The sequence below is a fragment of the Kogia breviceps genome, chromosome 6 (assembly GCF_026419965.1).
Source record: "Kogia breviceps isolate mKogBre1 chromosome 6, mKogBre1 haplotype 1, whole genome shotgun sequence".
In the NCBI taxonomy this organism is placed as follows: Eukaryota; Metazoa; Chordata; class Mammalia; order Artiodactyla; family Physeteridae; genus Kogia; species Kogia breviceps.
Genome location: NC_081315.1, coordinates 8483365 through 8508903, shown reverse-complemented (window position 1 = coordinate 8508903; position 25539 = coordinate 8483365). Strand labels below are relative to the sequence as shown.

Below are 25539 nucleotides of genomic sequence, written 5' to 3'. Positions count from 1 at the left end.
CTTTCCAAACAACTTGTGCTAGAATTTCTGTTTGTTATTTGGTGGGGGGTAGTATTATTAAATTTTTAATAGTTTATTTTTCTCCTTAAGCATAATGTATGTTTTCTAAATTATCGTTTTGAGGTAAAAAGCTCTTAGTATCAGATGGGATAGTTTGGAGAAGTGTATCATACCACCCATCGTGTTTGTTTATAAGCCTGTTTCAGGCTACTAACTAAAAAGTAGAACAAATAAGCAGGCTGTTTATTTGATTATCTACTTGATTTTTTCCCCCCAAGATGATGAAGTCAGCTAGATATTTTGGGTGTCTTTAGACACAGATAACTATATATTTAAATCGTTTTTACCTTGTCCTTTTTGATTACAACAGTATTTCTAAACTGAGGAGGTACATCACCTCTGCTTATGGAGCCCTTTTTTCTTTTTTTCTTGGTGGTAATATATAAATAAAATAAAATTTGCCATTTAAACAGCTTTAAATTATTTTTCAATTGCAATAAAATACACATAATATAAAATTTACCACCTTAAACATTTTTAAGTACATTTCCACTAGTAATGCACAAGAGTTCTGTTTTTCTACATACTTGTCAACATTTGTTATTTTTCTATTTTTTTGATAATACTATCTTAATGGTATGAAGTATATGGAGCTCATTAAAGATGCCTGGGTCTCACTGGCCAAGCTTCTGAGTCTCAAGTGGGCTGGGTGTCCATATTTTCAAAAAGTGTCACAGAACAGTCTTTTCAACAAGTAGTGCTGGGAAAACCGGATATACACATGCAGAAGCATGAAGTTGACCCCTTACCTAATGAACCCTTACCTAACACCATATACAAAAATTAACTCACAATAGATCAAAGATCTACATATAAGAGTTAAAACTACAGAATTCTTAGAAGAAAACATTGGGCAAAAACTCCATGACATTGGATTTGGCAATGATTTCCTAGGTGTGACACCAAAGGCACAGGAAACAAAAGGAAAAAAATAGATAAATTGGACTTCTTTAAATTTTAAAAAATTTTGTGATCAAAAAAATAACACTATCAAGAGAAGAAAAAGGCAACTCACAAAATGGGGGGAAATATTTGCAAATCATAATATCTGATAAGGGATTAATATCTAAAACAGATAGAGAACTCCTAAAACTCAACAAAAAACAAATACAACACAATTTTTTAAATGGGCAAAAGACTTGAATTGGCATTTCTCCAGAGAACATATACAGATGGCCAATAAGCACATGAAAAGATGCTCCACATCACTAATCATCAGGGATATACAAATCAAAACTACGATGAGATACTACCTCATACCCAGTAGGATGACTACTATGATAATAATCATAATAATAACAAGTACTGGTAAAGATGACAAGAAATTGAATCACTTGTGCTTTCCTGGCTGAAATGTAAAATGTTGCAGCCACTAGCAAAGTTAGTAAAGGTGGTTCCTCAAAAAATTAAACTTCGAACTACTGTATGATCCAGGAGTTCCATTTCTGGGTATATACTCAAAAGAATTGGAAGTAGGGTCCCAAAGAGATGTTTGTGCACCCATGGTCATAATAGCATTATTCACAATAGCCAAAAGATGGAAGCAACCCAAATGTTCATCAACGGATGAATGGATAAACAAAATGCAGACTATACAGTGGAGTATGATTCCATCTTTAAAAAGGAAAGAACTTTTAACACATACACAACATGGATGAACCTTGAGGACATTTATACTAAGTGAAATAAGCCAATAACAAAAAGACAAATACTGTAAGATTCCACTTATATGAAGTACCTAATGTAGTCAAATTCATAGGGACATACAATAGAAGGGTGGTTGCCAGGGGCTGGGGGAAAGGGGAGATTCAGGAGTTATTGTTTAAGAATAGGAATTTCAGTTTCACAAGATGAAAAGAGTTCTAGAGATGAATGATGGTGAGGGCTGCACAATAATGTGAATGTACTTAATGCTACTGGATGTACACTTAAAAATGGTTAAGATTGTAAATTTTATATTATGTGTATTTTACCACAATAAAAAAGTTTGAGGGAAAGTGTCATAATGTGATGCACACCCTTGGCTGAAAATCACTGAACCAGACCAACAGTGTAATTATTTTATACTGAAGAATGGTTATAAACTTTACTACTGTTTATCATACCATTCTTTAGGGATTCAATATTGAGTTCTTGACATCTGAGAATCATTAGTTATATTTTTTCCATAGTAAGAGAGAAGTACAGATTCTGAGTTTAATTCTATCAATGTTAATTAAAATATTAAACATATATTTAGGCTATACTGAGAAACAAAGATAAATTATATAAATTTTTATATTTTTATGCTTCTCTTCATATCTTCCCTCAGCATGAAAAAGCAAAGGAAAAATTTACTTGTAGAAAATGATGCCTTTGTAGCCATTCTGTCTAGATCTCTTACTGCTTCATTTTTCATTCTCCCTGCCTCCCTGTAGACTTCTGTTTATAAGAACTTAAGATTTTAATAAAATGTAAACCTCTAGGTTAAAAGCAGACTAGCTTTGTCTGATATAACTACTCCCAGCTTCCCATTTAAATTCTAATGATGATGTAAAAGACAAAAACTAGAGACAATTTTATAACAATGATGAAGAAAACTGTAGGGGCTTCCCTGGTGGCACAGTGGTTAAGAGTCCACCTGCCAATGCAGGGGACACAGGTTCGAGCCCTGGGCCAGAAAGATCCCACATGCCACGGAGCAGCTAAGCCCGTGTGCCACAACTACTGAGGCTGTGCTCTAGAGCCTGCGAGCCACAACTACTGAGCCCATGTGCCACAACTACTGAAGCCCACATGCCTAGAGCCTGTGCTCCGCAACAAGAGAAGCCACAACATGAGAAGTCCACGCACTGCAACGAAGAGTAGCCCCCGCTCGCTGCAACTAGAGAAAAGCCTGTGCACAGCAACAAAGACTCAACACAGCCAAAAGTAAATAAATAAATAAATTTATTTTTTTTTAAAAAAAGAAGAAAACTGTAAGTCAAAGGCAGCATCGTCAATGGAGATGAACTGAGAAACATATTTTCGCCTTGCAGGCTTCATGTTTCACCATTTAAACAACATAGTGACCACAAAGAGAGAAGGAAGGCAAAAAAAACTGACTTGGATTCCTTCCAGTGTCTACTGCACTGACCAGAAAAGCAAGTGACATTCCCCCAACTGAGCAGAAACTTATTTTCTGAACCATCCAGAGCTGAGTTGTGTATTCTTTTTCACCTCCCATTTATAGACTAGAACATTAAGTACAGAAAACAGTGGAGAGGAGGAGGTATCCCCCTGGGATGCTCAGTTACCTAACAAAGGCATCTGAGAAAGGGATAAAGGCAGAAAGATTATTGGATTTAATGCATGCTTTCAAGTATACACTGCACAAAGACAAACTACAAATTTGTTTCTGATTCTCCAGCTTAATCATAAATTGGACTAAACAGCAAGTCCACTCAAGTATGCACTGTAGATTGTTCAAGGGCAGAGTCGTATCCTGGCTTTTAAAGTCTAAATCCAAGAGGGGGCATCTGCCTGTGACCAAGCAACAACGAAATAAACTCAGAACAATATACCCAGCCAGGTTTTTGATAATGGCTCCGCCTGAATTGATTGTTCCCCCATACGAATCCCTAAACACAAAGAACTATTTGGGACCTATAAAGAAAAATTAGGGGAAAGGATGACTTGCTCTGAGGACTCAGAGTAGAAACAGATTTCAGAAAACTGTTTTTTGTATGATTCAGAGGAAAACTTGAGAAGTAATATGTGCTAATTCTCCAAAAATGCTCAAGGACATAACCAACCTCTTTGAAGTATGAGTAGGAACCTGTAAGGAGAGAATAAGTTGAGAATTAAAAGGCTAGAGACACACAAGAACAACTGAAATGAGGGAAAGAGAAGCCTAGAAACGTATTTGCAGAGATTTTTTAAACTTTGGAAAGCAGTAAAGAGCAGAAAGTATTTAAAATAAATCAAGTACATGATGAGAGAGAAACTTGAGAAGCTCCTCCAAAATGAAAAGGGTAAAGAAAAAGCTGTGAGAGAAATAATGTTAGATATGAAAGTCAGAGATGAGAAAGCCAACCTGAAAATTATGATTCTAAGGAGGAAACCATACTAATAGAAATAGAAGTAGAAATCAGTGTTAATATATACCCAGCTAATTGAGAAGCGAATCCCCCAAAATATTTTTTTAATTAAGAAGTAGAAACCTGATTATAATTATTAGTGGAGAGCCAAAGAAAGTAATGAAATTCTAAATTTCTTATCTTGCATGGAAGGTAGAAGAGTAGAAGCAGGCATCAAGCATTTCAGGGGGTTTTTTTGGTGGTTTGTTTTTTGGGTTTTTGTTTCAGTTTTAATAGTTACAGATGTATGGGTTGGAGAGACAACAACTAGTAGAATTGTGCATAGGATTCCTATATCGCAAATCACCTTAGAAGGTAAGAGCAAAGACAGAAATCAAAGGAAAAGGAAGCTCCAAAATTATAAAACATAAAGCAAAATCATAAAACTAGAACAAATGTATCAGCTATGACAATAAGTGTAAATGGATTAAATTCTTTGATAAAAGCTAAAAATACTTTTTAAAAAATGACTGCTTGAAATATGTTTTGCTCAAAAGAGCTATGCCTAAAACAAAATAGCACAGAAAGGTTAATAATATAGGATTTATCTCTGATAAATATGAACAAAAAGAGAAAGCAGAGATAGCAATATCAATACCAGAACAACTAGAGTTTAAAGCCAAATCCATTAAACAGGACAAACCTAGACTTACTTTATTGGGTAAAATCCATACTAAAAATATAAAGGTTAAAATAATAAGTTTGTATAAACTAGCATTGTATCAAATCATATAAATTTAAACCCTTAGGTTAATAAGGATAAACATACAAACACATTTGAAGTATAGAACTTATATATACCACAATATGTCTATAACAAAAAAATTATAAAATAAATAGCGCTGAGAATTTAATAAAATTAATAAGATTTAAAATATAGGAGCATCACATACACTAAACTTTACAACCTACAAATAGGGCTTAAGCATTCCTGCTACCTTCTAAAAGATTACTCAGCTATCTCTAAAAGTTCTTGAAGAGTAGAAATATTAAGTCTTGTCTTCTAACCACAGTGTAATTAATAACAAAAAATTTCCAATCAACCAAAGAAAACTCTCCTAAAGGGAGGAAGAAATTCAAATAGGAAATAAAAACAGACTATTTGGAAGAAAAAGAGGAAAAGTACATATCAAAATTTGTGGAATGAGATCTAAGCTCTTTTTTTTTTTTTTTGCGGTACGCGGGCCTCTCACTACTGTGGCCTCTCCCGTTGCGGGGCACAGGCTCTGGATGTGCAGCCTCAGCGGCCATGGCTTACGAGCCCAGCCGCTCCACAGCATGTGGGATCTTCCCAGACCGGGGCACAAACCCGTGTCCCCTGCATTGGCAGGCGGACTCTCAACCACTGCACCACCAGGGAAGCCCAATCTAAGCTCTTTTTAAGAGGTAACTTCACCTTCTTAAAAAGATTGAAAGTAAACAAGCCACACATTCAGAATAAGAAGTTATAAAAAGGAAGAAAAGCAACTTCTTGGAAACCCGAAAGGATTCAATAATAATAAAAGAAAACATAAAAATAGCAGAACTCATGTTTAAATCCAGGAACTCATTCTTTGAGAGTAAAAATGAAAATAATAAAAAAGAAAACCTCTGGTAAACTTAAGGAAAAAAAAAGGGACAATACTAATAATCAGAAGTGAAGTTTGCTGTGAGGGATATAGTAGTTTTTAAAAGGTTATAGAATACTTCATGCAATTTTATGCTAATAAACATGAAAACCTAGATGAAATAAAAGGTTTTCTGGAAAGCATAAATTTTGAGAAGAAATTTCCATGTGACTGCAAAAAGTACTTTTAATAATCTGTTCTAATTCTAAGAAAAGAAATAGATGTGTAGCTAAAGATTTATGTGAATAGCAGCATTATTTGAGAATAAGGATTATGTTTTTATTAAGGACATATCTGAAGCCAGATTACATGAGATGGAATCAGAGCTGTGTAAACTTGAGTGAGATACTAAACCTCTCGGAACCTCAGTTTCCTCATCTATAAATGGGTATAGTATATATAGTCACCCCTCCATTTCATTTCTTAATTTTGCTTTATAAAGACCTTTAGTCTAAAAACTAAAATAAACCTCTGAATTTCTTTTTATGCAAAACATTCTAAATATATGAAACTAATAACTCCCATAATTAGGGCCCAAAAGAAGCTGTACAAAATGTATTTTGACATTTTGATGGGCTCAGTTTAATTTGTTAGAAAATATTTAATACCGTATCAAGATATAAGAATGAAGAATAATTCGTTTCGTCAAATCAGTCCTAATACTTGAAGGAATAGTATTTGTGAGTTTCAATAAAAATATGTGGGGATAAATATTTTCTGTCAAAATCTAAATACCTATAAATGCTCCCTAAAATTTCTGCATGTGATAATCATAACTAAAAGTTAAAGCAAAGTGAATAAATACTGAGGACTGAGTGTATTTGTTTTATGGCACTGTAGAGAATTGAACTAAAATCATGAAAATGTTTTAACTTACAAATTCATTATACAGTTACAAGGAAATAGTGGTGCAGTCATCTTATAATGTTGACACTGTGTATCAACTTTTAGTATTTTACGATGATACTAAAAATACCATATTCTGTTAAACAGACAAATTAAGAGTTTCATTCTGGTTTGATGATTAGTTACTGGATCCTCATCCTGAGGATAATTGTAATTTAATTTGTAATTTAAAAGACATAATTGTCTTTTAAATTCTTACTCATTAAAAAAATTGAATGTAAATATCTTCTAGAGAAAAAGGATAATTCTGTTAGACCTAATGGTTCCTACTAAAACAATATTTTACGGGCAGCATTTTATACACCACTGAAAAGCGAATATACTGAAGTAAGAGAACAGACAGAAAAAAGAGAACAAACACATCGTTCTTCGAGATGTCTGGTTTCAGTAGATTTGAAAGATTTCTTTATTTCAAATCAAGAGATCTAATAAGAGAATCACTTGTCAACAGGCATTCTATGCATCTTATCACATGCAGATTTTATAGACTAATATTGCTGAGCGTGACTTTATGGAAATGTTTTGCTAATAGAAATAAAGACTAAATATATTTAACTATGTCATAGAATATATTTCAGAGTAGGCTTAGAATGAATCTGTTTTGAATGACTGCACCAGGAGAACGTTCGTTTGCATCATCACTTAAGTAGCCTTGGGTAACGAAATTGGCCATAATGCTGAGTCTGCTTATTTATTTTAGTTTTGAATACTTGCTTTATCAATATTAGGAAATGAATTCTTCCATATTCAGGTGTTTACACCGCATAAGTAAGAGATTTTCTTAGCAAATCAGTCAAGTGCTCTGAAAAAATATTCATTATTCTTAGTTCTCTGCAGGGGATAGAAAACAAGCTACGTGTAGATGAAGAAAATCATTATCTTTCACTTTAGCGTGTTTGCTTATTGTCTTTTTGTTAGTGTCTTGACTTTATCTCCATGAGCCGATTATAGCAACGGAAGCAGGCCCTATTTCTGACATTCAATATTCTTAGAAATCTTGGGGGCTTCCCTGGTGGCGCAGTGGTTGAGAATCCACCTGCCAATGCAGGGGACATGGGTTCGAGCCCTGGTCTGGGAAGATCCCACATTGCCACGGAGCAACTGGGCCCGTGCGCCGCAAGTACTGAGCCTGCGCGTCCGGAGCCTGTGCTGCGCAACAAGAGAGGCCGCGAGAGTGAGAGGCCCGCGCACCGCGATGAAGAGTGGCCCCCGCTTGCCGCAACTAGAGAAAGCCCTCGCACGGAAACGAAGACCCAACACAGCCATAAATAAATAAAAGTTTATAAAAAACAACTCTCCCAGAGCAACCCTGTATTAAGAAAAAGAAAGAAAGAAATCTTGGTTTTGATGAATTGTTAAGCACATAGTTCCCACAGGAACTATGGAGGTGATTGGATACCTGACCAAAGCCATTTTGGTATCTGATAAACCCTAACTATGACTGACACTGTCATAAAACTAAATATGCAGTTATAACCTTGTGTAATGATTTAAACTTTAGGGCAATGAACTTGAAACCGAGACAGTCATAAACGTTTAGAGCTAAAAGAAAATCACAGAGATCATGAACCAGGCTTTCATTGTCTGTATGAAGAAAGCAGCCAAGCTAACCAACAACCTGACTGTGACTGCAGCTCATTAACTGCAGAGCCAAGACCAGAACTTCACTTTTCTGCTTCCAACGCGAAGCGTTCTCTTTTCCGAATACTTCCTTTAGGCCCCTCGGAGCTGGAATGCTACTCTTGGGAGCTTCGGAGGCTGCAGGGCCGGAGGTGGCGGCGGCCTGGGAGGTCCGGGCGCTGTGACCAGGCCGCGGTCGCTCGTCTCTTCCTCTCTCTGGCCACCTTCTGTCTCGAAAATAGCCTTTTTACTATACAGAAAGGAGAAAACGCGTAGCCGTCCGCCCCTCCCGCCCTCTCAGGCCCCTGACCTGTGAGGGAGCCCGGGCCGACCCGGCGCATGCGCTCTACACCCGGGCCGACCCCGCGATAGGCGCCATGACCGCCAGTGAGGTCCTCATCTCCAGCTTCCTCCGCATCAAGGGGCTCGCGAGCGAGCGACAGCTGCAGCCCTTCCGCCAGAGCCCGCAGGAGTTGCTGGCAGAGGTTCCCAGAAAAGCCCTGCCAGGGATCGGGTTACCGTCGTATTAGCATCAACCATGAAACGGATCCTCTCGTGGGACAGGCAGCGCGGCGGATTGGCCTGAGCGGTCGGGCGCTGTTCCGGCTTCTCCCAAGTGAGCTCACACTCTGGGTTGACCCTTCCGAAGTGTCCTACAGAATTGGGGAGGTTGGCTCCGCCTGGGTGCTGTACGAAGCCTCACCAGCAGGAGGAAGCACCCAGAACAGTAGCGGCGTGCAAACGGTAGACGCCGGAATCAGCTGTTAAGGAGGAACTTCTCTTGCACAGAACAAGCCCTTCCAACCGCGACAATGGAATGACTGTATGAGGTTAAGACACAGTCTATGGATGCATCATCTTACAATGGATGGATACATTTTATCCTTGCTTTGGGTGGGCGCCTCTTGGGGGATGGATTATGGAATTTAAACCATGTCACAGCTGTGCAGATCCGGCACAAGATGGGAGTGGTAAAAAAAAATGTTTAAGTGACAGTGCCACAGTTTGGACAGTACCTTTCAATGATTTAATAGCCTGTGAGTTCAAGTAAATGATCACCTTATTTGCAAGGGAGTGAAGTCCTAGGGTGGTTTCAGTTTCTCCCAGACATGACGCCTGAATTTTCACATCAGTCCCTGTAACGCAAATCCGTATTTCAAAGAAGCTTTCTCTGCAGTAGAACTTGCAGAGAAAATTTGCACTATGACACTTCAAGTTGTTACCCTTTTTGGCAGCTCAACAGGGAAGCCCCACATTTTAAACATGGTAGTGCTGGAAACTTTATGACCAGACTTTTACCTAGCACTTAAATATAAATGTACATAAGACAAACTGGTAAGTATGACCTGGGGAAATGGTCAGACCTTGGATTGTGTTTTTGGCCCTGAAAGTAGCAAGTGACCAGAATCTGCAGTGGCAACAGTCTTTGAAAAAGAGCCTTAAAAAGACCCTGTCTCAAGTGTGGTGTTAGCGCCGGCCAGCTCTCTGTACGTTTGCTAGCTTGTACTTTTCTAAGACTGAGTGTACTTCTTACGTTTAGGAAGTGGAGGTCTGGTTTGTAGCTTTCCTTGTACTCAATTGGGTAAAAAAGTCTTTTCCATAAACCACCATCTATCTTGTGAACCTTGTTAGTCATCGTTTGTTTGGTAAATTATGAACTGGTGTGAATTTGTATAGTTCATGTGTATTGATTGTGGCGGAGTTGTGCAGATATCTGTATTTTGGATGAGAGATTTTTCTTTTCTCTATAATAAATTGTTTCTTGGCATTTTAAAAAGAAGAATACTTCCTTTAGAAAAATTCTATTTTAAAAGCATGGAAGTATGGACACATTAACTAATACCAAAAATTCCAAAAACCTATTACAAAAACACAAAAATATAAATTTATCATAAATTTGACCTAAGAAATATATTAACATAAATCAATATGGTTTAATTACTTAGTCTTATTATTGATTTATTCATTTATTTTGCATTCAGAGAAAGGCTCTTTAAGACTGATTTAGATGGCTCAGGTCATTTTTCTTTAAGCTCTGAGGGAAATTTTGATGTATTGCCTTTTATTCATTCCAATTAGCATACGTTTTCCAAATCATACCTTCATAACTTAGAATACTTAAAAATAGCAATCGTGATATCAGAGTCACTGAAGTCTAAAAGAATTTTAGCTGCAAGAATTTGGTACCTTGCTAATGAATGTCCTCCACAAATCAACAGCATCAGAATCACTGCGGGATGTGTTAGAAATACAGTCTCAGCTTCCCCTTTCCTAGACCTAGACCTACGGTATCAGAATCTGTGTGTGAACAAGATCCCGGGTGATTCTGATGCACTTTAGAGACTCAGAAGCACTTACTCAGAGAGTTAGGAATCTCAGAACCTGGTCCCATTTGTCGTCATTTCTGCGTCTCTTTCTTCCTCGCCTTTTTTCATCTTCTCCTCCCTACCGCCCACCCGCGCCCCAAAAGGGACATTAATTTTTGCGGTACGCGGGCTTCTCACTGTTGTGGCCTCTCCCGTTGCGGAGCACAGGCTCCGGACGCGCAGGCTCAGCGGCCACGGCTCACGGGCCCAGCCGCTCCGCGGCACGTGGGATCCTCCTGGACCGGGGCACGAACCCGCGTCCCCTGCATCGGCAGGCGGACTCTCAACCACTGCGCCACCAGGGAAGCCCCGGTGGACGCTTTAATAAGCAAAAAGAAGTTCAGGTCAAAAGTGTATAGAAGGGAAGAGAGGAAATAACTCTCTTCATTCTGAGATGGCATGGCTGACTGATTGGCTGACTCTATTTATATGTCTTTGGCATGTTTTTAGTATCTAGCAGATCTGTATTCTTTTCCCGCCTGTATGTTCTCCCGGAGTCATTATTCAAATTGGCCCCTGCTCCCAAAACCGAGGTTGTGTAATTGCATGAGACGTGCAGCACAGGAATTAATTATACAGTGTTGAATTTACACAGGGTGAGAGCCACAAGCATCAAAAGCAGGGACTGCCTGTTCCAGCTAAGGACAGAGAGCAGCAAAGGATTTATTGTTGGTTATGTAACCTGGGAACCTCTGTGAATAGCAGGTATTGTGAGGCAGAAACGGTTGTAATTAAAAGCAAAGTTAAATACCTAAGTCCAGGCCTCCATATAGGAAGATGACTCCAGTGCGTGTTGCTTCTAGTGAGTGATGGATTCAAAGGGTCGAGGGTAGTGATTAGGAGCTTAGACTCTAAGCTAAAGCTTTCCTCGTTCAAATCTCAGCTCATCTACTTCTTGGCTCTATGACTGTGAGTTACTTAACCTCTCTAACCTCTTCCTTTGAAAATAGAGAAAACAATGGTACCTACTTCATGGGGTTATTGTAAACAGTAAATGAGAAAAGCTATGTAAACAATACGAAGCACAATGTCTCGGGAAGCATTGGGGTTTATTTATCTGTTCATTCATTTATTAACGAAGATTCTTCGCATACGTTTCCCTTGTGAACAATAGCACTCTTTTATGCGGTTTTTCTGGGACTTGGCTGTGGTTTGTGACCATGACAAAGAGCTACAGCTTTAGCTAAAGGAATTCTCTGGGGTTGAAGAGTGAGTGTCTGTTGATCGCCTCTGGGATAATGAGTGCTGTGCTGGGTATGGCGCTGGTGGCATTCGTAGGTATTGTCATGAAAGAATCCCTTGAAGCACTTACGTTCTAAATGGAAAGGAATGAGGTATACATATACATGTACGTGGAAGAAAAACTCGACAGGTGATTCCAAAGCAGCACATTCACATGCTGGAAATTCTGTAGCGTATTGAGGATGCTTGGAGTGATTGAGAGGCAGCCATCAGCATTGGTCATTAACAGCTTTTATTTTCTTCGCGTGTCTTCTACAAAGAAGAAAGTAAAAATGGGAGAAGTGTTAGATCTATTAGGCAAAACTGTAGTTTGACATGCACTAATTTTTTTTGAGTCTCATTTTCAACATGGATACTTTTGAATCTTGATTTAGAAGCCAATTAAGCACTACGGGGCAGGAAGTAACAAAGTACTCACACTGATATGGTTAAAAACAGATGCCAGCCTCGACCCCCACTGTGCTTATATGAAAGTAGAATGGGGGCGAAAGGGTTAAGTTCTGAAGCGTGCTAATCAGATAGTGTTCTCTCATTTCACCAATCCGTTTTATATGGACTATTTTTTTTTTTTTTTTTACTGACTACTTTTTAATACTTTCAAAGGAATTCAGGCTTTGGAGAAAATGGGAAAGTTAGAGGAAGTTTATAAATGCTCAATAAAAGGGCTATAAATTAGGCGTTACGTCGAAATGTTACAGAGCTTGAGGTATTTTCCATCTTGAGGAACTTAGGCAGAGAGAGTCGTGTAGAAAACCGTGTTTGTCCCTTGTTCTCCGTCCCCTACGGCCCCTGCCCCATGTCCAGAGCGGTTTTAGGAAGATGCTTCTGTCTGCAGGTCTGGAGGGAGTGGGCCAGGACGGAACGGACTTGGGCTGCAGAGAGCGGGCACGGGGCGGTTGGTAGCAGGAAAGCAGTAGGCAACAATCGTGCTAACATTGGGGGAAAATTCAAAGACCCCAGACTAGGGCCATGGCAGTAGTCTAAGAGGCAGAGATGGTTTTCAGGGGTCGCCTTTGAAACCATCCGTCATGGACATCTTAACATGGAGAAAAGAAGCTGTTTGGGAATATGTACACAGGGCCATCTCTGATCTAGAGACAGGTGAAAATCAGCATCCGTCAGTGGATCGTTAAATGTCACATGAGGGTCCTTCAGGGCCTGGCTAATACTTTCAGCCCGGGATGCCCTCACATGTTGGATTTGCACTCTCTGGTCCTCTGTCTAACCTGGCTTCCTTTCTTTTGCTTCTTTTCCACAGTGCCCGCGTATCCCAAGTGAGCAATGTGTCAGCAACGGGAGAGTAAGTGATCCGGATTTGGGGCTTTTTTCCCCCTCCTCTCGTGTATTAAACAGTAAACAAGCTTTTCTAATGGTGTATAGCATTGGAAGATGAATATAATAAGCAACCAGTGATGATTTTTAAAACCACTCAGAGGAGAAGACTAAATAAGAAGTGCTCCTGTTTGAGCTTCTGTGTGGGTGTGTGACTGGAGACCCCTCAGCTGTGTGAACATACGAGATTTTCTGTTTATTTTAGTCAAAATCGTGTCAGTCAGTCAGTCCGTGCAAAGCAGTCTGTGCGGGCTTTGGGAGGCGTCTTGCCGTTAAACGTGGAAATAGGAACCGTGTATTTTACTTCTTCCTTTGTTCGTGTGAATCAGCCTCCATTGTGGAGTGCCTGCTATATGCCAAGCGTAGTGTTAGGTGTCTAAAATGTCCAATAAGCCTTGTGCCCTGCCTCTGGGGCCTCTGCAGTCTGATGGGACACAGAAAAAGAGGCAAGCTAGTGATGGCAGCTTGTCCTTTTTCCACGGGGCAGGGGCAGTGCTCTGTTAATCGCGTCCATCGCCTGTCTTTTTCCTCCGAAGACGACCAGCCGCACTTAGACTAAAATCTAAACAGCAGCTCTCCACCCCTGCCTGTTCCTGCTGCTTCACGCATGTGACACTGCTGGGACCTGGGTGGGCCTTTTGGAGTGTCTTCCATGAGCAGGGGGTCAGGTGGAGGAGGAGGGGAAGATGTGTGATAAGGGAGAAGAGAAAAGAATTAGAAAGAACACTAATAGGTATGAATTTGGCCCTAATAGGATGAGTTGGGATTTTTTTTTTCCTTTCATTGTTATGTGGGGAAGCACTCAGAGGGCAGGTTTGACGTCTTTTATCTTGGTGAATTTTAAAGAGATTCCAGAATTATACCAAGACTGATGTGTTCTTGTCTGTTTCCTAATGACCTTTACTTCTTAATTGTCCTGTATAACATTTGGAAAAGGTGTGGCTTTGGTATGTACGTATCTATTAATTTATTCACTTTCGTAGGTACCACTATAAGGTAATCTCAAATCGTTGGGATGTAGAGTTCTAGATATTAACGTTCTAATGCCTAGTCATTGCATACTTGTTCATTGTTGTAAAATAGTTTGAATCAAATTACTATGAGTCTATTATAAAACTACATTTGGAAAATCTAAAGTTCTTAAATTTTCAAAACTCATTTTATTTAACTGAATGTGTTTCTCAATCTGACCATTTTTAAAGTATATATGTGGTTTTTTTTCAATTTTAACAGCTTTTTTGAGGTGTATACACAAAAAACTATACACATCCTTAGTGTGTTGTATACTTAATGTATACAATTTGCCGAGTTTGGATGTGATTCTTTTTCCAAGTGAAGGAAAACATGCTTTGAGGAGTGTCAATGTAGAATTTTTCATGCCTGCTTATTCAGAATTAAATAATAAAGTGATAAAAATGGGTTTAGACACATTGAAAGACCATATAGCTTTAAAAGTGAGGCTTCATCTGTCTAATCATGCACTCTTTTTAGCCCCCGAGCTTACCTGTTTTCTTCAGGTTGAACAAAGTAAATCTGTCCTTCCATCTCCAGTAATATACATCGGGGTGTTTGCGTGAATACAGCTTCAATCATATATATTACAATTTAATTGAATAGAGGTTCAGAAAGATTTTACCATTCTGTTATGAGGAGTAATTGCTCTGGTAAGGTGTTCTTTTTTTTTTTTTTTTAAAGCTTGTTTGCTTTTTTTTAGAAGATGTCGGGGGTAGGAGTTTATTAATTTATTTATTTTGGCTGTGTTGGGTCTTCGTTTCTGCGCGAGGGCTTTCTCTAGTTGCAGCAAGCGGGGGCCACTCTTCATCGCGGTGCGCAGGCCTCTCACTATCGCGGCCTCTCCCGTCGCGGAGCACAGGCTCCAGACGCGCAGGCTCAGTAGTTGTGGCTCACGGGCCCAGCCGCTCCGCGGCACGTGGGATCTTCCCAGACCAGGGTTCGAACCCGTGTCCCCTGCATTAGCAGGCAGATTCTCAACCACTGCGCCACCAGGGAAGCCCCAGGTGTTCTTTTTTAATAGCATTGTTGCCTATATAATTTTATCTTAAAGGGATTCCAAAGAGATAATAGGCATCATAAAATCATTTGTGCCAGTTTACTTTGTAAATCATACTGTCTTCCTCTGCAGAACTGGTATAAATCTGGAAGAAACTCACCTTTGTAAGAATAGGTCCATTATTATTCTATGAGGAAAAAAGTCTTTCCTCATTCCGTCTTATATTAAATGATCTTTATTTCCTGAATGCCTCCTATAATTGTTTCTAGAGCAGCTGTGAGTGTTTCAGTAATCCTGGACTCACAAAGATGGAAAACACAATTATCACATTGGTGGAATTTGTTCTGTGTAGCTTTGTTTTTAATACACAGTGCAAATATTGGGGGATTAATGCCTCAAACTGTCTTTGCTCATGAAGCTGTAGTAGTTGTTCCATGGAAAATGCTGATATTTCCAATATTACGGGGACTTTTTAAAATTGAAGTATAGTTGATTTACAGTGTTGTGTTAATTTCTGCTGTACAGCAAAGTGATTCCATTATACATATATATATATATATTCTTTCTTTTATATTCTTTTCCATGATGGCTTATCATAGGATATTGAATATAGTTCCCTGGGCTCTACAGTAGGACCTTGTTGTTTCTCCATTCTCTATATAAAAGCTGACATCTGCTGACCCCAGCCTCCTCCCCCTTGGCGACCACCAGTGTGTTTTCTATGTACGGGGACATATTTTTAAACTCAGTTATTGATAAGTTTCATTGCTGGATTGACTCTGCATTCTTTTTTACCAGACTCTTAGAAAGAACCATCCGGTCAGCTGTAGAACAACATCTTTTGGATGTTAATAGCTCTGGAGGCCAAAGTTCAGAGGACGCAGAATCTGGAACATCTTCAGCATCTTTCTCCACATCCACCAAACAGCGACGACGCCAGTCTAAGGAGCAGGATGAAGTTAGACACGGTGGCGACGTGTGAGTTGGCATTGGTACTTCTTGTGGGCATGTGCTCTTCTCCTTTTAAAAATATACACCCGAATTCGTGACTGTGTTATAGACGCTCGCATTTCAGTACTCAGGTTAAAATTTTAAGTTTTGATTTTGACCCGTCTAAACTTGGCTAGCATTTGGAAATTCATAAGCGATTGAATAAATATTTCCTTTTCATCTAGACGTTTTGTATGTTATGGGAAGCCACCTCTGATTTAATACATTTCATGGCTTCCTCATGAATATCTTGTCAATATTTAGAGGGATCCTGGACCACTGGAGGAGAAAATTGCCACATGCCTGTCCAGAGATGGTTTTTTTCCTTGTTAGACGACATTCAGTTGGCTATTAGACTTGCTTACGAGCCAGCAGATTTCCCTACTATTTTGACCTGATTAAATACCAGAATATTACTGTAATGCTCTGACAGTTGATGATGTTTTAGTAGAAGAAAGGTTGAGCTTAAGTCTAACAAGAGAGGAAATGCTTGAGTTCTTTATTATTATAATGACTAATTTTAAGGCATTCTCTCAGCATGAATTTCAAGAAGAGTATTACAACAAATTTTATTCTCCATTAAAAGATTTGATAAAATACAAATGAATAATTTACCATTCATCTTATTGAATAATCATGATTTAAATTGTCAAGGAAAATAAATTTATATATAATAGACTATAGTCCCATATTTTTCCTGAAAGTTTTATCTACTGTAGCATTTAGTCTCTATAAAGTTATTATTTTGAAATTCTTATTAAGTGTTAAAGACTAAACCAAGCCCTAGTTTGCCTCGTTCCTTTTCACCTGGACTCATAATCTACATCAAAATGTTGATGGAAAAAAAAGCAACTTCTCTTTGCTTAAGGAAAATACAAAACATAAATAGTATAAATAATTCCATGCTGCACATTATAAAGATGTTTAAGAGCTATATTAACAAACGTAATTTTATTTTTTTTTAAACTTTATTTTAATTTTTTTTAATTTTTATTTTTGGCTGCGTTGGGTCTTTGTTTCTGTGCGAGGGCTTTCTCTAGTTGTGGTGAGTGGGGGCCACCCTTCATCGCGGTGCGCGGGCCTCTCCCGTCGCGGAGCACAGGCTCCAGACGCACAGGCTCAGTCGTTGTGGCTCACGGGCCCAGTTGCTCCACAGCATGTGGGATCTTCCCAGACCAGGGCTCGAACCCGTGTCCCCTGCATTAGCAGGCAGATTCTCAACCACTGCGCCACCAGGGAAGCCCACAAATGTAATTTTAGAAATTAAAAAGTATCAGTAATATAACCCACTGACTTTTCAAGTGGTATAAGCAGCACGTTTTAAAAAATATTTGTCTTAGAGCTGGTGGATAGGAGGGGGTGCTGTAATATTTCCTTCAGAAAATAGGAAAATTATAATACGGGACATATTTACATTTAAAATTAGCTACTGACTAAGCTTTATAGAAGGTGTTTAGGTATATAATTAGTCTGTGTCACCTATATTGTGTTCTACAGCAAGTACCAATTATTCACCTAACACTCTTCTTAGCCTCTGCCTCATTTTTTGCCACGCAGTATGTAGCAACACTGCGTTTTTAAAATCCTTAGTGTGTCATGACATCGTGCTTTCCACCCTCGTTGTTTGGACAGAGGAATAGCAAGCAGAGGCTGGAAGCAGTAGCGAGTGTGGTGGAACAAAGCTGGACAGCGGTCCTGGTGGTGGCGGGTCCCTGGGGCGGGCCGGGGAGGAGCACGGCAGGGTAAGGTCAAAAGTGAACAGGGGGGGCTTCCCTGGTGGCGCAGTGGTTGAGAATCCGCCTGCTGATGCAGGGGACACGGATTCGTGCCCCGGTCCGGGAAGATCCCACGTGCCGCGGAGCAGCTAAGCCCGTGAGCCGTGGCCGCTGAGCCTGCGCGTCCGGAGCCTGTGCTCTGCAACAGGAGAGGCCACAACAGTGAGAGGCCCGCGTACCACAAAAAAAAAAAAAAAAAAAAAAGTGAACAGGGGCTGCGCGGATAAACCCACACACCTATGGTCACCTAATCTATGAGAAAGGAGGCAAGACTATACAGTGGAGAACAGACAGCCTCCTCAGTAAGTGGTGCTGGGAAAACTGGACAGCTACCTGTAAAAGAATGAAATGAGAACATTCCCTAACACCATACACAAAAATCAACTCCTAATGGATTAAAGACCTAAATGTAAGGCCAGACACCATAAAACCCTTAGAGGAAAACATAGGCAGGACACTCTATGACATAAATCACAGCGAGATCTTTTTCCATCCACTGCCTAGAGTAATGAAAATAAAAACAAAAATAAACAAACGGGACCTAATGAAACTTAAAAGCTTTTGCACAGCAAAGGAAACCATAAACAAGACGAAAAGACAACCCTCAGAATGGGAGAAAATATTTGCAAACAAAGCAGTTGACAAAGGATTCATCTCCAAAATATACAAACAGCTCGTGAAGCTCAATATCAAAAATACAAACAACCCAATCAAACAATGAGCAGAAGATGTAAATAGACATTTGTCCAAAGAAGACCGACAGATGCCAAGAGACACATGAAAAGATGCTCAACATCACTAATGATTAGAGAAATGCAAATCAGAACTACAGTGAGGTATCACCTCACACCAGTCAGGATGGCCATCATCAAAAATTCTACGAACAGTAAATACTGGAGAGGGTGTGGAGAAAAGGGAGCCCTCTTGCAATGCTGGTGGGACCATAAATTGATACAGCCACTATGGAGAACAGTATGGAGGTTCCTTAAAAAGCTAAAAATAGAACTACCGTATGACCCAGCAATCCCACTACTGGGCATATACCCTGAGAAAACCATAATTCAAAAAGAGTCATGTACCACAATGTTCACTGCAGCTCTATTTACAATAGCCAGGACATGGAAGCAACCTAAGTGTCCATCAACAGATGAGTGGATAAAGAAGATGTGGCACATATATACAATGGAATATTACTCAGCCATAAAAATAAATGAAACGGAGTTATTTGTAGTGAGGTGGATGGACCTAGAGTCTGTCATACAGAGTGAAGTAAGTCAGAAGGAGAAAAACAAATACCGTATGCTAACACATATATATGGAATCTAAGGGAAAAAAATGTCATGGAGAGATTAGTGATAGGATGGGAATAAAACACAGACCTACTAGAGCATGGACTTGAGGAAAAGGGGGGGGAAGGGTAAGATGTGACGAAGTCAGAGAGTGGCATGGACATATATATATACACTACCAAATGTAAAATAGATAGCTAGTGGGAAGCAGCTGCATAGCACAGGGAGATCAGCTCGGTGGTTTGTGACCACCTAGAGGGGTGGGATAGGGAGGGTGGGAGGGAGGGTGACACAAGAGGGAAGAGATATGGGAACATATGTATATGTTTAACTGATTTACCTTGTTGTAAAGGAGAAACTAACACACTATTGTAAAACAGTTATACTCCAATAAAGATGTTAAAAAAAAAAAAGACACATGTACCCCAGTGTTCATTGCAGCACTATTTACAATAGCCAGGACATGGAAGCAACCTAAGTCTCCATCAACAGAGGAATGGATAAAGAAGATGTGGTACATATATACAATGGAATATTACTCAGCCATTAAAAGGAACAAAACTGGGTACTTTGTAGAGACAGGAATGGACCTAGAGTCTGTGATACAGAGTGAAGTAAGTCAGAAAGAGAAAAACAAGTATCATACACTAACGCGTATATGTGGGCTCTTATAAAATGGTATAGATGACCTTATTTGCAAAGCAGAAATAGAGACACAGACATAGAGAGCAGATGTATGGATACCAAGGGGGAGGTGGGGGGTGGGAGGAATTGGGAGATGGGGAGTGACATATACACGCTATTGATACTATGTATAAAATAGATAACTAATGAGAACCTGCTGTTTAGCACAGGGAACTCTACTCAATGCTCTGTGGTGATCTAAATGGGAAGGAAATCCAAAAAAGAGGGGATGTGTGTATACGTATAGCTGATTCACGTTGCTGTACAGTAGAAACATTGTAAAGCAGCTACACTCCAGTAAAAACTTTTTTAAAATTTTAAATTGTTTAAAGTGAACAGGGGCTAGACAGGGAGAGAAATATGAAACACAGAGTAACCACTCCTGCAGAATTTAAATACACTTTCCCACATCTGGGGATATTTCTAGTATAAGTTACCTTGATCGTTTTTCAGTATCGTCAGGGGAACAAAAGGCGGTGGGGAGTGGTGGAGTCCGACTCATCATCTAAAGAGGTGCCCATGAAGCTCTAGCCTTTCCTTTCATCTTCCTTCTCTGATGTTCCTTCACCACCCATTCTGGCCACTCACTGTGGTCAAACCACAGCTGTGCATGGAGTGAAAGAATCTTGGGGTGTAAGCTGTTTATAGCAGAAGAAACTCACGGACTCGCCTGGTGCTCTTCCTTAGTGTGTAGTCTGGGCGTCCAGAAGTCCCTTCACATGGTCCTTGTTGGCCTCATCTTCCTGGTCACAAGGCCCCGTCTCGAACGTCCTTCTTCTTGACCTCTCAGCCCGTGCTGGGTGGCTGCTCTACGCCCTCCACAGCTTCGGAGGAACAAGGGCCCTATGTCTCAGAGCTCTAGATCTGCTACTTTTGCCCCCACGAGGGCCCTCTTCAGTATGTCCCCAGGAGACGCACTAACATGGTGCCAGTTATGAAAAGGTTAAGAATCATTATTGTGGCCTAAAGTATGTTTTTCTCCGTGTTTCCTTATACATCATTGACTCGACATCTGAGACTTCCAACAGATTTTGCTTAAAAAATAAGGAAAGATTAAAACTGGACTTTACTATATATCCAAAGCTATTAGCCATATGGCGTGGTTTTAAAATGTTTTGAAAAATAAAAGTCTATGATCTGTTATTTTGCCTTTAACGACTTAGAGCTGCAGCCATTTAAGGAAATGTCCTTTAAGCCAACAGTCACCACATTTCAAGGTGAGGTTAAAGAGTCAGTAAAGTCTGTAGTAATATCATCATGGCAGATTTTTAAAATAAGCAATGTGAATACTTCATTTTAGTGCACATGATTTCTTATTTGTCTAAATTCATAAGGAAACATTATCAGGCTTATATTATTATCTGTTAAAATAAAAATATGAACGTTTAAGGAATGTATTCATTATGTAAAAGGGTTCAGTTTAATTCTTATTAAAAAACTAACCATCTGCCAGGAGCATGGAAATGTTGAATCTTGGTGACGGATACAAGGAAATTCACGGTGATAGCCCCTCTATTTTTCTATGTTCGAAAATTTCGTAATAAACTTTTGTTTAAAAAGAAAAGCAAAAGGGCTTCCCTGGTGGCGCAGTGGTTGAGAATCTGCCTGCCGATGCAGGGGACGCGGGTTCGTGCCCCGGTCCGGGAAGATCCCACATGCCGCCGAGTGGCCGGGCCCGTGAGCCATGGCCGCTGAGCCTGCGCATCCGGAGCCTGTGCTCCGCCACGGGAGAGGCCACAGCAGTGAGAGGCCCGCGTACCACAAAAAAAAAAAAAAAAAAGAAAAGCAAGGCATGACAGGTGAAAATGGTCTCAGTCTTCCAAAGCACAGTGAACTAGACAATTATGCGTATCTTTTGTTATATAAATATTATATTAAATTCCTACTGCAAAGTAAAAAGAAAAGCATGCTATCTTGGAATAATGAAGAGTTCAGTCTTGCTAGGACGTTACGTGTGTATGTAGGGGTGAGGAGGAAACTCGGAAAAAAAGAAAAACTAAAACTACGATCTAGACAGTGGAAGTGAGAGGCCTCCAAGGTCCACGTTCAGGGCAAATCACAGTGTTTCGGGTGTGACTGAGCCCGTCACAGTGTCGCGGGAAGGAGTCGTGTGCCTGTGCCTCTATCACGTGGGCACCGCCGCGAGAGGCGCTCACCCACACGAGAGCAAAGAGTGTCCTTTGAGGAGAGCAGGACTTCCACCGGAGCACAACTGCACGATCAGATTTTCATGCATTTATTTGGACAGGATTTAGTCCAGTCATTCATTCACTGTTCACAAAGATTAGAAAATAAACTCGGTCTTTTAATTCCTAGAAATAATTTTTAGCTTTTGTATTCATCTGCTCAGGCTGCCGTAACAAAGTGCCCCAGACTAGGGGGCTTAAGCAACAGAAATGTATTTTCTCACAGTTCAGAGAGGCTGGAAGTCCAAGATCAAGGTGCTGGCAGGGTTGGTTTTTGTTGAGACCTCTCCGACTTGCTGACGGGTGCCTGCTCAGTGAGTGTGTCCTCACATGGCGCTTCCACTGTGCTCTCTGGTGTCTCTGCCTCTTCTTTTAAGGACACCAGTCCTCTTGAATTATGTTCTCACCTTTATGACCTCACGTAACCTTAATTACCTCCTCAGAGACCCTGTCTCTAAATACAGTCACATTGGCGGTAGGGCTTGGACATATGAATTTGGGGGGAATACAATTTAGTCCATGACAACGTTCAAACCTAAAAACTCCTCCATTAAAAAATTACTATTGGGGCTTCTCTGGTGGCGCAGTGGTTGAGAATCTGCCTGCCGATGCAGGGGACATGGGTTCGAGCCCTGGTCTGGGAAGATCCCACGTGCCACGGAGCAGCTAGGCCCGTGAGCCACAACTACTGAGCCTGCGCGTCTGGAGCCTGTGCTCCGCAACGAGAGGCCGCGATAGGCCCGCGCACCGCGATGAAGAGTGGCCCCCGCTTGCCGCAACTAGAGAAAGCCCTCGCACAGAAACGAAGACCCAACACAGCCAAAAAGTAAATAAATAAGTGAATTAATTTTTTAAAAAATTGCTATTAGATTTATACCCTGGGAGTTAGGGAAAATATGAAGAGAAAGAAGAAGACAAATTTAAATAATAAAACAAATGATTGTGAATTTGAGACCAAACTCATCTAGCCATCCACAGAAGGCACTGCTCTCAGTGCAGGGAGGGGAGAGATTTAAGCGTGTTTGTATCTGTGCCGGCATGTGAGTCCTTATCAACTTTTCCTCATGTCTTCAATTATTTTCTACTTAGGATATTTCTTATAAATGTTACATACATCTTTTATATAATTTTACTAAATCTACATATTTGTACATTAAAAGTTGTATAAAATAAGATGAAATTAAATGAAGTATTCAAAATCACCAAAGATACTATAACTTTGAAAATATTATGATAATATTTAATTCATCATGTTGCTTCCATGATAGCCTATCTAAGACGAGATATGAATTTAAATTGCAGAATAAATATTTAATGTTATCTTTCACTTGGGGATATGATTGAACGGATAGTAAAATATGGTCATCTGTTTTTACTCTTTGGAGCTCATTTATTTCAGGATAACAGCTTTGGGTGTTCAGGAGATACCTTTATATATTTTTCTTAAATTGAAGTATAGTTGATATACAATGTTGTATTAATTTCTGCTGTACAGCAAAGTGACTCAGTTACACACATATATACATTCTTTTTTGTGTTCTTTTCCATTATGGTTTATCCCAAGAGATTGGCTATAGTTCCCAGTGCTCTACAGTAGGACCTTGTTGTTTCTCCATTCTGTGTGTAGTAGTTTGCATCTACTCACCCCAGACTCCCAGTGCATCCCTGCCCACCTCTCCCTCGGCAACCACAAGTCTGTTCTCTATGTCTGTGAGTCTGTTTCTGTTTTGTAGGTAGGTTCATTCGTGCCATATTTTGAATTCCACATATAAGTGATATCATATGGTATTTGTCTTTCTCTCTCTAACTTATTTCACTTAGTATGAAAACCTCTAGCTGCAGGGAGGTACCTTTAAGGTCACACCACGAGGGAGTGTATAAAGTCTGGTTCATTTGTACCTGACCAAAGCATGGTGCTGCACTGATGGTTTAATTTGTTCTGTCATGTAGTAAAGGATAAACATTTCGCTAAGTAATTTAATTTTGTGAAAACCTCTTAAAAGGGAATGTTAAAATACTTAAGGAAAACTATTGCAAGAGCATTAAATGAATTAAATTCTGTAATTAAAATGTCTAAGACTAAGTCATGAAGGAACTCTAGTTATAAGCTGACATCCAGAAACTTGTACTGGGAAGTAATGAATCCATATTTCAGTTAAAATGCTTTGTATTCCATAATTTTTATTATACTATTTCTACCAAGATTATCGATTGCAGTCAGATTTAGGTATTAATGCATTTCTACTGTGCTAAAATGTCTTTCACAATTGGGAGAATCAGTATTCCATTCTGGAGAAAAAGACATATTTCCTTTTCAGATTTTTCTTCATACATTATATTACTTTATAAGGTGTGTGTGTGTGTGTGTGTGTGTATTTATATAAAACCTGTGAATTATGGGAAATGTCTTTGTAAGTTTGCACTTTTCTCCTGATTTGAATACAAATTACTTTTGGTACAAATACAAAAGCTGCTCCTTGGTAGAAACATAGCCCTTGCCAATTTGCCTCTGGGAATGATTTCTCTTTTAATGTGATATATTTAGCACCAAGTGGTCTCAGGAGTAGCACTGCCAGATTTTGATCAAAGGTGCAACCTGGAATTTCTAAGCACTCTTCTGACTTTCTGTGTGATGCAGTGGCAATGTCATTTAAATGTCCCTTTTACCTTTCAAAGTAAAATTAAGCTAAATCTTTCTTCAATTCAAGGGGACTTATCAACAAAGAAAATATGCCTTCTGGGTTCAGCAACCTTGATGAATGTATTTTGAATGCTCATCATGAAGTGGAAAAATCACATGAAAATACTTCTGGTTATATTGGAGAACGGGGCAAACCGAAACGTCAGAAATCCAGTTCCAAACTTTCTGAGCTCAGTGAACATCAAGATAGTCTCGTGGTAAGTGCATACTTCCGTAAAATTTTTACTTGTGGCCAGTTAGGGAATATCACAGCTCTTTTCCTTGCTTTGTAAAACATATCAGTGTGGAGTTTCACAGAATTATAGAGCTTGGGTTCTGAAAAAGACCTTAGAGCTACTAAGTATACACATGTATTTCTTTTTGATAAATATAAGAATCAAGTCCAAGGTAGATTACATTTTGTCAAAGGAACAAGGGGCAACACATGCCTCGGTTTCTATGTTATTGAAATCGGTCTGAGTTTCCTCTCATTCTTTTGAGCATTTTTAAATTTTATTTTTGGAATAAAATTGTCGAAGCAGTTTTCCTTATATTCCGCCATTTTATTTGTTCCTGTCTATATGAATATGTAAAAAAAAAAAATGAATGAATGAAGTTAAAGTGAGGTGAAAGAAAAATACATACAGGAAGAGGATCAACTGTCTTTGTGTTCAGAAATTTAATTTCAAAGCCG

General features: G+C 39.5%; 1 protein-coding gene across 14 annotated transcripts in view; it reads left to right on the top strand.

Annotated features, from left to right (window-relative positions):
• FAM13A (family with sequence similarity 13 member A) overlaps positions 1-25539 on the top strand; it is a 358502-nt gene that overhangs the window by 276539 nt on the left and 56424 nt on the right. For 11 of the 14 annotated variants that reach the window (XM_067035492.1, XM_067035487.1, XM_067035493.1 and 8 more), the window contains 3 exons: positions 13157-13198; positions 16040-16219; positions 24874-25063. In XM_067035492.1, coding sequence (XP_066891593.1) covers positions 13157-13198; positions 16040-16219; positions 24874-25063 — 412 coding nt within the window. The remainder of the gene's footprint in view (positions 1-13156; positions 13199-16039; positions 16220-24873; positions 25064-25539) is intronic. The other 3 variants (XM_067035488.1, XM_067035490.1, XM_067035495.1) reach the window with 1 other exon arrangement.